General features: G+C 40.5%; 1 protein-coding gene across 3 annotated transcripts in view; it reads left to right on the forward strand.

Annotated features, from left to right (window-relative positions):
* LOC142138941 (multifunctional protein ADE2-like) overlaps positions 1–10,583 on the forward strand; it is a 30,438-nt gene extending 19,855 nt beyond the window's left edge. Inside the window, exons 1-11 of one of the 3 annotated variants that reach the window (XM_075196098.1) lie at positions 3,223–3,309; positions 3,425–3,461; positions 3,887–3,940; positions 4,077–4,274; positions 5,389–5,567; positions 7,055–7,234; positions 7,316–7,429; positions 7,902–7,985; positions 8,765–8,945; positions 10,076–10,234; positions 10,359–10,583. In XM_075196098.1, coding sequence (XP_075052199.1) covers positions 3,446–3,461; positions 3,887–3,940; positions 4,077–4,274; positions 5,389–5,567; positions 7,055–7,234; positions 7,316–7,429; positions 7,902–7,985; positions 8,765–8,945; positions 10,076–10,234; positions 10,359–10,525 — 1,332 coding nt within the window. In that variant the 5' untranslated portion in view covers positions 3,223–3,309; positions 3,425–3,445 and the 3' untranslated portion in view covers positions 10,526–10,583. Of the gene's footprint in view, positions 1–1,548; positions 1,746–3,222; positions 3,310–3,424; positions 3,462–3,886; positions 3,941–4,076; positions 4,275–5,388; positions 5,568–7,054; positions 7,235–7,315; positions 7,430–7,901; positions 7,986–8,764; positions 8,946–10,075; positions 10,235–10,358 lie in introns of those variants that run through there. The other 2 variants (XM_075196088.1, XM_075196108.1) reach the window with 2 other exon arrangements.
* Positions 10,584–14,672: the final 4,089 nt, after the last annotated feature.

Here is a 14,672-nt window from a genome sequence, read left to right on the forward strand (position 1 = left end):
AAGATGATGATTCTGACAAGCTCCTGATTCTTTGTAGCACTTTTATAGATGGCAACTTGTTTTTTGGTTTAGAAAACCTTTAAACTAATCCTTTTTTTTTTCCTTTATCTTTTTGCCCATGTGGGATGTATAGTATATATTGTACAGAAGGTCCTTGCTTTTTGATGAACATAGCACTTTGAACTTTATCATCATCTTCTTTTTTCTTTTCTTTTTCTTTTCTTTAACAATTTTTTTATTGGTTTTCAACAGTTTTATAAAACAGATAAATAAACAAGGTAGGGTACAGAAATAAGAAAAAGGGGTTAGGGGGGTAGAGGTGTGTTAAATGCTGCTCAGTACTAGTCTCCTAAGTAAAACCATGTGTTACATTGGAGGAATGTTTGGTGATTGTGTCTCCCTTAGAACTAACCAGGAGCTCAGACGCCCAGAGTGTAGATGATGTCTTAAGATGCCACTCGCCTATTTTAGTACAAAGGCACCAGGTCCTGTGCACGTATCTGCGGTTTCTGCGCGCAGAGTAAAATTGATCATTTTGGAATGGGAGGACCATGGTAGGTCAGGGAACTCCTTGGTGAATGCTGGCTATGCACACTTATGCCCCTTGTATTGAACTGACATGCAAAAGTCTAATGCTCTGCGGAATAAGATATTTCAGTGAGATCCAGTTTATGGAGAGAATACATTTTTAGGAACACTCTCTAGTTAATTGGGTCTACAAGCATTTTTCTCCGCAAAATGACTTGATTTAGCTTCGACCTATACATTTACTGGAGTGCCTTCTTGTACCTTCGAGGTGCTATTGATCTGGACAAGCCCATGTATAGCTGCATTTCTACCAATGTATCATGGTGACATGTTGTATAGACCTGATGTCTTCTCTTGCTTAATTTAAAGCATAAAAGGCCAAACCAAGCAGTATTTAGAGAAATAACGAACCCATTGGTTTCATGGGCAGTGTGTGGAGATCATGAACTGATGGTAAGCCTAATGTAGGCATCTACCTTTATATGCTCGAGCTGGATAATTTGCACAACATGAAATACACTAGAACTAGGCTAAGGAGAACCCAACACCGTTTTCTCTGCCTGAATGCAGCTAGTAGCTATCAATAGGACATCCGTGATCTACACAATAAATAAAAGATGTAACATATCAATAGAAACTCCATAATGTCACATTATTATAGAGAACATATTTAGGCTACAGATACACTACTGATTTTAGTCCCATGATTGTTATGGAGCATGATAATCTCATGACACAAATCACATTATCTGTAACCAATGAATCTCTATGGGACTAGCTACATAGATGAACTACTGCTTGTCCCATACGTATCCGAGGCTACAGATGCAATTTTTCTCATGTAAATAATTATGTACATTTGTACGGCTAAAATCACAGTCTAACCTTCTCCACTGATTGTAGAACCTTGAATCACTATAATGCAAAGTTTTGATTTGCTTATTTATACTAATATTCAAATATCGACCATATCTGATATGGGACTGTCTGTGGAATGTAAATAGACAATTTTCTTCCTAGATCCTAATACGCCAGATAAAAGGAAACATACAAGGGTGCATACTCCTGGTAAAGATCCATCATATCAGGTGTCCAGTATTAATATGGGTGACATTCAAGCAGCAGGAAGGCTTGCCAGTCCACACCATGGTTATCGGAGCGCTGGTGTAGAGGAACCATTGGATGTTCTATTAGGAGAACCAAGTTTAAATGACCAGGTGAGACTATGTCAAAAAATATAAAAATGTAACTGATTATGAGATATTACTATATATGCTGTTGTGCTGTACAATTTGCTACAATTACATGTAGTGATGTATATCAACTGAGTAATATTCTCCTAACCTTAAACACATATGCTGGATCTTACATCCAATCAAAGACTACTCAGGGGAACGAAAGACACAAAGTACTCTCTGCACACTTTGCCCATCTCATTGAATCATACAATCCATGTATCTGCATCCACACTGAGCACAGCTGCCTGCCGGAAATAAAACATATTAGTGTAAGAGCATGTGCTGACTGCCCAAGGGAGCACAACTGTGGGTCCCAGGAAATAATCCATAAAACACTGAATGGTATGAAAGGCAAATCCTGCGCACACTGTCCTTGAATTCGTGTTCCAAGGCATCCAACTGTGCAGTGGGCAGTCCAAAAAATATGCTGAGCTGTTTCCCTGCTGGTGATACAGAAAGGACAGTGAACATATCTGCACAGGTTCTGTTCCGGGAGTGCATGAATATCCTGAGAGGCAACCTCATCTCCCTCTCCCTCTCCTCACCCCACCCAGGATCCATGCCAAGGTTTAATATCTATTATTCAGGCTTTTAGAGACCACTTTCTCCCACTAATGTTTTACTGTCGCAGCAGGGAGCCCTGGAACCAGAGCCGTAACTTAAAATTCTAGCGCCTGGGGCGAGAAAGTCAAATGCCGCCCCCCTAGCCCTCAATAAGCAAATGAACCTAAAATATACCTAAACTGCGCCCCCCTTCAGCGTTGCGCCCTGGGCGGTCGCCCCTATCGCACAGCCCTAGTTACGGCCCTGCCTGTAACAGACTCTATACCTACTCAGCTCTGATGAGCTTGTTGATAATGATGATTGAGTGCTTCCTCCATGTTTGATATTTTAATAAATATCTGATGCATAGTTGCCAACTGTCGATAATTTCTACGCAAATATTGACCAATATTTATCAACTACCCATTAAAGATTTTCTGATTGTGTATAGATGAGTGTAATTCTCACTTCCTATTTTTACTCTCAGGCCCTACAAGTTATAATTTATTGAAGAGTATTTGAAATTCGAAAGATATAATCCATTCAGCAGTTGCAGTGTTCCAAAGTTCTCTTAGATAGAACCGGGCATAGATTTCTTTGCTTAGTGTCAGAGTCCCTGAAAATGATTTTAAAACATACATAACTATGATCTAATGCCATTTTATAGTTAAATATATTTTAATCTGGTGCAGAAATCTGTAATTACTTATCAAATGCAAACCACTAAATACAACAATCCATACAATATGCTCAATAGCTGCCATCACCTGCCCCAGTTTTACTAGACATATCTCCCAGTATCCTCTATCACAGTATGTAGACTCTCAGCAGTGACAGTGTTAACACTTCATGACGGTATGCAAATAATCATGGTGAGAAGAGCCGTGATTGGTCAGTTTGAGGGGCGGGCACATGGTTTCTCCTTATTGGAATCTTTCCCCGGCGTGTCGCATCTCGTCCAGTTGTGCAGAACCTGCTGCAACGCTGATTTGGAGCATCGGTAATATCACCGCGCCTGCTGAGACTTGTAGTTATACTTTGCACTTAGAGCAGTCTGTTAAAAATAGGTTACCGTTTTGTTGCACTTGCGGCATCTAACTCTGTTTTCTTTTCAGAGAGACTGCTGCGTTAATAACATGGAATCGAGCGCAGGTGAGTTTCCAGGTCTCCCGGTGCGTATGGCTGGTTGTATCATCTATAGTGCTGGGGGGGTCGGTGTAAGCTGTGTGTAAGCACGTGGGGAGAGGCTGCACATTGTCGTCTCATGTGATTTGGTGCCATGCTGCCGCCGCCTAGGTCTTGTAGCTGCCATCAGTCCCTGGTTATGTAGGCCTAGATCATCTCATTCACTGTCAGAAAATCGGAAGTAAACTTTAAATATCATGTAAATCCCGAACTTACGTAAAAGATTGCTTTCCAGGGTAGAACCTTTATTTTGCTATATGCGAACAAGTGTAGTCTCTTTGTTGATGTATTGCTTCTTTGTTGGCTTGTATGCAAGTGTAAGAAGCTGGTTATATATATATATATATATATATATATATATATATATATATATATATATATATATATTTCAGGATTTAATTATCCAAGAAATACTACAGTGATGCACATTTTCCTGCTATGCCTTGGTTTGTACACACACACACACACACACACACACACACACACACACACACACACACACACACACTTTACAATCAAATGTTTTTCGCAGTAAGACTGTGTTTTACTATTCATTAATGTTGGTATTTATTTTGTATACAGAACCAAGACTTGGCAAAAAGCTGAATGAAGGTAAAACTAAGGAGGTGTATGAGCTGCCAGAGCACCCAGGCTGTGTCCTCATGCAGTCCAAAGACCAGATCACAGCAGGGAATGCAGCCAGGAAAGATCACATGGAGGGGAAGGCCTCCATCTCCAACAAGACCACCAGCTGTGTCTTTAAACTGCTGCAAGAGGCTGGTAAGAACCCCTTAAATAAATCTAAATGTTAACAGCGATAAGATCGATTATGTGAATTGCTGCTATAGATATTAGAATATACAGAGTCTCCTTTATGGCACTCCAAACATATACTAGTATGTTAATTTGCCCTTAGTCTCTCTTGTTCTGTGTGTTGGTGAATTTAGACTGTAAGCTCCAATGGGTTAGGGACTGAGTTCTCTACAGCGCTGTGAAATTAGTGGTGCTATATAAATAGCTCATGTTACAATATTCTGAGGATTTTCTGTGGCTGTTTGCTTTGCAGAGAATCTGTGCTGTCATAAGGGAGTTGTTGTCTGACAGGCAAAAAGATGTAATAAAGTGCTTTTAGGGCAAGTTTGTTGTAAACTGCAAAGGATAACTCTTGAAAAGTAGAATATTGCTTCCCAGCTCCATTATAGACACCTGTTCAGTAAAGCAAGGCAAGTTGTGGTGTCCCTGCGTTGGGTATACACTAGGGATGTGCACCGGCCACTTTTGGTGTCTCGTGTTTTGGGTTCGGATTTGTTTCGCAAAACACCTGACGAAAGGTTTTGGTTCGGATTTAAAGTTTTGGATTTATTTTGCACAGCGCAGCGGACCACCTAACACAACCTCCCTCTACCCTGATCAATGCCCGATTGAAGATGGCGGCGGCTAGCGGGGAATTTATAGAATACAAGTATCGCGAGATCCGACAGCGGGATTATGACTCAGAGCCTCGGTTTCAGTTTTGCAATTGGCGGGAATACCCGGATCTGTCTCTGATCCGGCTCGGATCGGCAACGTTCGGGTGGGCTCGGATTTCAGATATCCGAGCCCGCTCATCTCTAGTATACACAACCACTACTTTAAATATGCTTTTAAAATGCCAATCTCTAACATTGGGCTCCACACTACTGCACACTGCGTCAATGGGTCATCTAATGGCCTGTCTGTACCTATCCCAGTCTTCCTACATCTATTGCTTAGTTATGGAGGCTACTTCCTCACAGAACTTTTTCTCTTTGCTGTGATGGCTGCATATTTCACTCTTCTCTACATTTGCTCACAGCTAATATGCCAATGTCTGTGTGGTCCATGTCTTGCTTCATCTGTTTTCACTCTGTCTCAGGCATTAAGACAGCGTTTGTGAAGAAGTGCAGTGAGACGGGATTTATTGCCACCCACTGTGAAATGATTCCCATTGAATGGGTGTGCAGGAGAATAGCCACCGGCTCCTTCCTGAAGAGAAATCCTGGGGTCAAGGAAGGATACAAGTTTTATCCCCCCAAAGTGGAGATATTTTTCAAGGTTGAGTTTCTTTGGTTTTGTCTGGTGTGGATGCTGTTTATGTTTGAATCGGAACTATTATATCAGTATTACAGGGTTGGAAAAAAGCCTGAATGCTTAAAATTGGGGGTTCCAGTCCCGATCTCCTTTATCTAGTGTTTAGTGCAGACATCGGGTGTGCACACCCATGTATGTGGGCTGGGATATCACCAGTTGGAGGGAGGTCTGTTGCTCCTTAAGTTATCATTACTGGGCCTCTGTCTATTCATTTCTAGTGGGCACTACCGGGCACTGTCATTGACTAACAGCTCCTGGCATATGTTTCAGGTGGACAGTGACTGAGCAGTATAGAAGTGCAGCTGTTCAACCCAGTCACCAATAGAATATAGCGCTGCAGTGAGACAATAACTAGGAGACTGCAGATGCCCACTGCCCAATGAGACTAGCTCTGTCCTCAACCTGATATCATTGGCTGAGCGTCTACAGAAACTCGTTGGTCTCATGCCCTACAATTGCTCTGTATACTTTGTGCAGATACTCCAACTGGTCGAGATACCTGCTCGTCTCACTTGGCAGAGCAATGGTGAAGACACCTTCCACCCCCCGCTTCTCATTACCATCCTGCTGTAAGGTGACAAGTGGGTGAATCTGAGCAGGGGGGTGCAAGAGCTTGGTATGAAGAGGGCGAGGGAGACCAAACAAAGACCTCGGGAGTAAAAGGATAGCTATGGGCAGCACATCTATTTGGTTGGGGATAGATTACAAATAAAGTGTAGTGGTGAAGAGCCTACATCAGATGGAGACATCTTGCAGAAGAAAGGACACTGACTGAGAAAGCCCCGGATGTTACAAATGAGCAATCTCTTCTCTAGTCAAAATCCATTCATATCTATAGAACCACATTTTTTAAAATGTCAATGGAGGAAAGATAAATCCTAAAAACGCAGGGTACACTGTCAAACACTTGCTGGTACAGTGTCTGTTAATTATTGGGGTCTGGTCATATAGAAGGGGCTCTGCAGCTGCTGACAGACTAAGCTTTGTATATTCGTCATCATAGTGGGTGTCTGGTTTGTAGGTTGGCCAACAAAACTCTTGTCTTTTATACTATCTGCAATACTGAGAGTAGAGACCAGGAAGGTAGAGGGGGGGGGGGGGTGTAGGAGTGTTACAGGATTTTAGTGGTCACGGGATCATTCATTGGAGAAACAAATCTGCAGTGAAGCACTGTCCTGCTCCATGCAAAGATAGTTTGGTTGGACTCTTGTCTGAGTTACAGGGTGGTAGCTGATCTGCGGAGGAAGTAGGAACTGGATCTGTGGGCACATTTGCAGTTGACAGCCTTGAGCCATAGATGTGTTGAACACAGCAAATTGCTGAGGGGGGGGGATAATGACACCTTTGCCAGTCATTTGTGAATATTTAATTTATTTTAAATGTGTTCATTTGTTACATTTTTATATATTAATCTAATGAGTTGTAACTGAATCTTTCTATAACCATTGCAGGATGATGCCAATAATGACCCTCAGTGGTCAGAAGAACAACTGATTGCTACAAAACTCACTTGTGCTGGACTTCTGATTGGTCAGGCAGAGGTGGACATCATGAACCATTCCACAGTGGCCATCTTTGAGATTCTGGAGAAAGCATGGTCGACACAGGATTGCACACTAGTAGACATGAAGGTAAAATAGTCATTATGACCGTTACCTTAAATTGTAAGTTTGTGTTTGTTTTGCCATTAATAAAAATGTCATGTAAATTAGATTGAATTTGGAGTGGATGTGACCAAAAAAGAAATTGTCCTTGCTGATGTGATTGATAATGACTCGTGGCGCCTGTGGCCGTCGGGAGACAAGAGCCAGCAGAAAGATAAGCAGGTATGTAGGTGTGACCGCTTCTTTCCTATAGGCAGAAACAATGCTAGACACTGCATAATTCTGTGTTAAGACTGCAGGGCTCATTCTTGAGCTACTTTTTTGGGAGGAGGGGCATTGATATATAATGTGGTGTAGAGGTTTTAAATGCATAAATCTATTTACTAACAGTATTTATAATTGTCCTCCTGCACATTGTAGTGATTATGAAACGTGTTGGCCGCTAGACCCTGTACCTGATGTTGCCATAAACCTACTCGCTGTTGGTGGGATTTGCTGTACATACCAATGCATGGCATATGGTTAACTTGTTCATCAGTGTCTCAGCTGCCAAATGCACTTTGTAGAAACTAATGTTGTGATTGACGGCTATGAAGCAGTTTGGCAATCGGGGAAACTCCTCATTGTGCTGCATTTATCGTTAATGTGTATTTGCAAGAAATTTTTAAACATTCCTTTCCCCCCTCCCCCTCAGACATACAGAGATCTAAAGGAGATTACGCCAGAAGCTATGCAGATGGTGAAAAGAAATTTTGAATGGGTTGCTGACAGAGTGGAGGTAAAACACATCTACGGTATCAGTGGCTTAGACTTGAGAGGAAAGCTTGCCATATCCTGTGTATAATGGTATCCGATGGGAATTATATGGTTAGTGATGGAAATGGCAGATGCTGTAGTTCCATTCTTGGCAGAATTAGTGTGACCCATGTTATTCAGGAGAGTGAGCAGCAGGAATCTGTTCTTAAAGGAGACCTGACTTGTGTACTGTACATTAATCATTCAGATACTCAACGTATTCAATTCTGTATTAATAAAGTTACTGTCTAATGGAAATTTACATAATTATGTTGAAAATTTGGTGTGCTGTGAATTGTCTAAAACAATGTTTGGCTGCTCAGAGGAAATGCTTTAATATATCAACTGCCACGTTCTCCATATTGGGATATAATCCAGTGACATTGTAGCAAATCCTGGCTGTGAATGGAGGTACTGACTAATCTTGTCACTTTAGTTGATGTGCTACAGCTTCACAACTAGTTTATTTTTTAAGTGTTGCTATAAGGCTGACATTGGATAGGGCTGTAACATTACAATTTCACACATCAAACTTGTCGTTCTGCTTTTTCCTCCCTATTATATTATATGGACAACTGAAACATCCTTGTGATATAATGGAAGGGAGATGCAGAGATTGGATATGCTCCATGTGTTTCTGTAGGAAACGCTGAGCTTCTGTAGCTCTGTGACCTCAGAATAACTTGTATGTATTTAGATGACGGACTAATAAGTTGCACAAATAAAATAAGTTTCTTGTGTTTTTTTTTATCTTGTCGTCAGCTCTTGCTGACCAGTGACAGCCAAGGACGGGTTGTTGTGCTGATGGGGTCCATTTCTGACCTGGTGCACTGTGAAAAAATCAAAAAGTCCTGTGCAAACTATGGCCTACCATGTGACCTGAGGGTGACGTCTGCTCACAAAGGCCCAGATGAAACCCTGAGAATTAAGTCTGAGTATGAAGGTAAGAACTGCGTTAGACTTGGACCTTTCAGCTCTGGTCAGTTGGAAGCCTCTTCTCTAAACATTGTATCTCTTCACACCACACTATGTAACTGGTATACAAGGACAGAAAAGCTGCTATATGACTTGCCCTTTATTTGCTACATGAAATCATGAGCATCACATACAAGTAATGCAAACATATTGGTCTTTATTTAATGGTCAGATGACGGGTTCAATCCTATTGCTGTAAACTTATTGGATGAAATACAGCAGGACAAGTTTTTCTCTGTTTCAAATGAACACACGTGTCCAGCTATAGGCAGCCTGCCATGTGCGGGTAGTGTTTAGATTGAGACCAATGAAATGCGTTGTGTGGGTAAGAACATAAGACAGCTACATTTTGCTGTAGCTCGTTGTATGACAAGAGAAACTTGTTTGAATGAGGCTTAAAAACCCACTTGATTTAACCCTTAGTAGATCAGCTAGATGGCTATTTGGGGCCTGTGTGAAACAATCTGACTTTTTGCCACCTTGACTATTAAGGAGTGTAGACTTCATCTGCACCTCAGTGGTTTTGTTTTGTTTTTGGTTTAAATGTAGGTATGACTAGTTGAGAGCTTACATGTTGTCCATTTCTATCTGCATTGCTGTACTGCTAGCCACTTCTAAATGTAGCTGGTCAAAGGGCTGTTTAGGGAGTAGTAATCTTTGACATTTGCACCTTGTTGACTGATGGAGAGTTTAACACTGAGGCAAAACGTCATTATCATCCCTTCCCCAGCTTTGTTTAGGGATCGGTACCAAAGGTGTTTTTTTTACATAGACAACCTTTACACTGTTAAGTTTTACAGCACAATTTAGTCAAAGACTAATTGTATGTGTCCATAATACATAACTCTTGCTTTATAGATTCTTTTATAGATGCTTTTCAAATGGCAAACTCAAGGGAAAGAATTTTGCCTGCATGAGACCTAAATATTGCCCCTTGTAGTTGCTGTGACTTCTGCATTTGTCAGACTTGCATTTCTATGCTTTTGTCTATTCTTGAAGGCTTGAGACTATTTAGTGTTGATATTAAGTTACAACTGTTATAATGCCCTAACCACTTTTTTTTTTTTTTTTTTTTTTTTTTTTCCCCATGCCCCTCAGGAGATGGCATTCCCACAGTGTTTGTTGCAGTCGCTGGTAGAAGCAATGGCTTGGGACCTGTGCTTTCTGGAAATACTGCTTATCCAGTTATTAATTGCCCTCCCCTTACGGCTGACTGGGGGGCGCAAGACGTCTGGTCTTCCCTAAGGATGCCCAGCGGTAAGGGAATAACGTGCTGAGTTACTGTAACAATAATTGCAGTTCTGTATGTATGCATTGTGTTCATACAAAGAGATAAATAAACGGGTCACAATGCCTAAAACCTCCTGTCTTCTGTATGCAGGTCTTGGTTGTTCTACTGTGCTGTCTCCAGAAGCAGCCGCTCAGTTTGCTGCTCAGATATTTGGATTGAACAATCACCTGGTGTGGTCCAAGCTGCGCTCCTGCACATTGAATACCTGGATTTCTCTTAAGCAAGCTGATGTGAAGCTGCGAGAGTGCAGCATGTAATACTGTTTATCTTACACCACTTGTCGTTCATAACTATTAAAGCACTTGATTTTCTAAACCTGTGTTTTAAATGTGGAATTTTTTTTCTTTTCCTTTTTTTTTTTTTGTTTTGTTTTTGTTTTTTTTTGTGTTGGTTTGTGCTGTAACCAGTAATCTAGCTGAGATTTGTATGGTGGATTTCTCTTTTTTTTTATCTAGTTTCAAATTGATTACTGTAATGTGAGCTTGTTCAGTCAGAACAGATTTGAAGGCTCTGTTGGCTCTTGTCAAAGTGTGGTGGATCTATGACTAAATTATTCCTCCTCCTCATAATACCGGCTATAGATGAGATGGCTGTAATGCTTGTTTGTGTCTAGCAACACTCTGAATATAACTGGTGACGCAACATTGGTTTGAGCTGTTTCAGCGCAATGTGGTGATTTAAAATGCTTCTCTCTGGGTCTATTGCTGTCCAAGGTCTCGGGGTATTGTAGTAATTCTTCTTTAGCCTTTGTTATTGGGTTAGGGTTTTATTATAGTAGTGTGTGCACTGTACATGAGTGGGATATAGATGGATCGAACACAGACAGGTTCTGTAAATGGGATCATGCAGACCACTCCTCTCCCACATGTGCAGCTAATGCACGTTCAGCTTCTATAACCCAGTCCCCTAATATACGGTACTAACAATACTCCGTTGCCCAATATACAATGGCAGGGGATAAAGGCTGGTAACATACTCCTGTCTTAAGCTTGTGCATATGACCATGTAATATTTCCTCTCAGAGCACTGGCACTGCAGTTGGCAAGAGAAAGAGTTAGTTTTATGCCTTGACATTGAGTAACAGTGGTGCTAGAAAGCTTGTAACACTCTGAATTTTTCCCAAAAAAATGTGGTCTGAAATGGGTTCATATTACCACATGTAAGAAAATAAAAATAAAATGGAGAAATCCCTATAAATCAAAGTGCACAAAAGGGCATACTTCTTTCCTAAAAAGTTTTGACCAAATCAGGTGTGTTTGGGTGGCCCTGTACCATTTTAAAATAGATTTTATATATTTTTTCCATCCATAGTTGTTCAACCAACGAACAGACCAGCAATAGGAAAAAAAGATACCAAATTGAATATAAAAAAAATAGAAAGATACAGTAGTATGTATGCCCTGCCTCTGCTGTGATGTATCTTTCTATTTTCTTAAGTTTTGTTATTTTTCTTATTGCTGGTCTGTTCATTGAACAACTATGGATCCTGTTTTGTTTTTAATTATGGACTATGCACAGCTTTTCAAGCTATGATTTACTTATTGTGAACTGTATGTATTCCGTCTACAAAAGCTTGACTGAAGCAGAAGACATTTTTGAGGTTTGAATCAGCAAGTCCAATGACCTTCACCCAATTGAAATGCTGTGCCAGGACCTGAAGTGTGGTGTTCATGCAAGAAAGCAGTTCTGTAAAGAGGAATGGGGTAAAATTCCTCCAAAGCTACTGGGTGGGATTGATCAACAATTACTATAATTGTTTAATGGAGGTCATTGATGCTCGAGGGCACACCAGTGACTGCCAGTAAAAGGTATGTGAACCTAGGCTTTCAAAGTAATTTTTGATCAATACACGAGTAAAAAAAAAAGTATATCCTCCTTGTGTCTTATCTTGTGTTCTCTTTTTATATTTATGTTCTACATCTGGTCACATTAATGCCAAAATTCTAAAGAGTTCACAAACTTTCAAGCACCACTGTACATGAGGACTTTTTATTAAAATTGAAATACAAAAGAAAAAAAAAAAGTTCTCTGCACCACATATTAAACTGAAACTTGTAGCAGAGTCTTCACACGTCAGCCCTGTCTAGCTTTAGGCAGCAGGCTATTTGGGACGAGAAACACCTTCCAGAGTTAGTGGTCAAAAAATGGTGCATACAAAGCAATGTCTGTCTTATGAAATTTGCAGACCACGTTCATAAAGGTCTCAAACTGAATGGGCAATTTATTAGGTTACACCCTTCCCCTTTCATGTAATTGTGCAGAAAATGGCAGCATGATGTGTAGACCACTATTTCAAGCAGACTGGGTGAGATGAAAAAAAAATTATCATTGAAGACAACATGGTAGTGTACACCAGCTGTGCTATATTAAGTGTACAGCTGCAACATTGGATAGTTTCCCACACATGACTCACAGGTGTACAAAAATAGGTCCTTACTCAAAATCAGCCAGTGTCTGCTGTTTGATGAATGGAACTGGCACAGGATTACATGACTTGTGCATAGTTAGGAAATGTATTGATTTAAATATTACACTTTGTTGGCTGCAAAGTTCAGGCAGTTTGTAGGTCTACGTGACGTTCCTGTGAGATTGTCATTTGGCTGATTACACTGGTGGTGTTGAGAGAGCTATATTATAATGCACAACTCAAATTGCCTCATATAGGAGATGGATAGAGACATCACATAATACTGAGGGGGCAGGATATAGTGAAACCTGTTTCAGTCCATGGATCCATCCTCTGAGGTCGGGAACGTAGACTGTTGGTGGTCAAGGTGTAATGTACATGGTAGAGGCTCAATGTCAGTGTATGGTTGCACTGAACATAGACACAATTGCCAGGGTGGAGGCCCTGAAACCTTATGAGAATCATAAATTAAAATTTTAAGGAAATCTTCAGAAAATAAACAAAATTGTCTAAATGACAAAATGAAGTAACAAACTGCAAGAAGGAAAGACTGGTGAGAGCTTAAAGGTATTTTTGAAGAGTAATCTAGATTTCATTTTAAATTCAAAAGTAGAAGCAAGGGCTAGTACTACAGGTGCGGTACAGGGTAGAGAATGTGGCAAGCAGCACAAAAGAACTAGAAAAACATTTAAAGGAGTTAAAATGTAAAACCAATATATCTTTTTAGGGATTGTTCAGACAATGATCCCAATGTCAGCACCCCGTTCTCCAAGCAATTTGCTCACATCTTGTTCCTTCTGAGACAATCCGGTAACTATAAGAAAGATTTGTCTCAGTTTTCATTATGATGAATTTCATATACTAAAGAGGTAAACCTTTTGTACATGCAAACATGTTTAAAGAGATACCTGATGGAAAAAGTACTTTGTGTGTTTGTAGAGAACCAAGCTCTAGAAGATTTGGAAAGGCTTCTTTTAGAGCAGAATCAGTCCATCATTTCATATACCCTTGTTTGATTCTGGCCATTCTAATCTTTCAGAAGACAGGATTAAGTGAAGACCAATTAAATTACGAGAAAGTTTGGAGCCAAAGTAAGTGTGTGGGTTCACTTCCAGAAGTACCATGCTAAAAACGAAATCCCCCCCCCCCCCACCTCCTGCCAAGATGACACCATATATGGCAGACTTGAGCATTTCTGCTTTTTTATGAGACTACAGTATGCCAAACCATTTGCTTCACCTATGGTTTCCTTCAAGCTTTTTCATAATATGGCTGATGTACCAAGTCCTATGGTAGCAACAAACGCTATTTTATCCATTTATTCTTTGTAAGCATATCCTTATGTCGGTACTTGTGTAAATTACGGACTCATTACCTTATTATATAGAACTTTCGGTCACGTCTGCTGCTATTTGCGACTCTTCGGTTGTTGATTCTTCAGTTGTTTTTTTTTCTGGCCAAAAACTGGAAATATCTTCTAAAATCTCTTCACAAGGATCACGGTTATTTAGGTTAGTCCTCCACATAAACTCAGCCATGTACGACTTGAGGAAATTCCTATTTGTTTCTCTTCTTTTGATTGTTTCCCCACTTAGCAGCAGATCCCCACATCCTTTCAATCTTCTGTGTATTTGCTAGCATTTCGGGATCCACGAAGTGGAAGGTGTGATTCACGCTTAGATGCTGGAAACCACTGTTACCGATATCCGCATAAGCTCGCCAACAATCCGATATGATTGTAGTGCCAGGTCTGATCCGTTCTCTAATAATGGGGAGGAGAGTAGATGGTGAACGGTTTGAGACGAGGACGACAAAACATACGTTGCTTTCTCTGCAATGAGTCCGCAAAGTACACAAGTACCCTTATGTCTATCCTAGGCATGTTTAAATTGCGATGAAACGCGTCAGTCACTTTTATTTGTGACACGTGTTGACTTTGGACTTTCATGCAGATCCACAGCGGTCTTTCTCATTTTGGATTTTTCATCTTAATCTGT

Source organism: Mixophyes fleayi, chromosome 1, assembly GCF_038048845.1.
Source record: "Mixophyes fleayi isolate aMixFle1 chromosome 1, aMixFle1.hap1, whole genome shotgun sequence".
NCBI lineage: Eukaryota > Metazoa > Chordata > Amphibia > Anura > Limnodynastidae > Mixophyes > Mixophyes fleayi.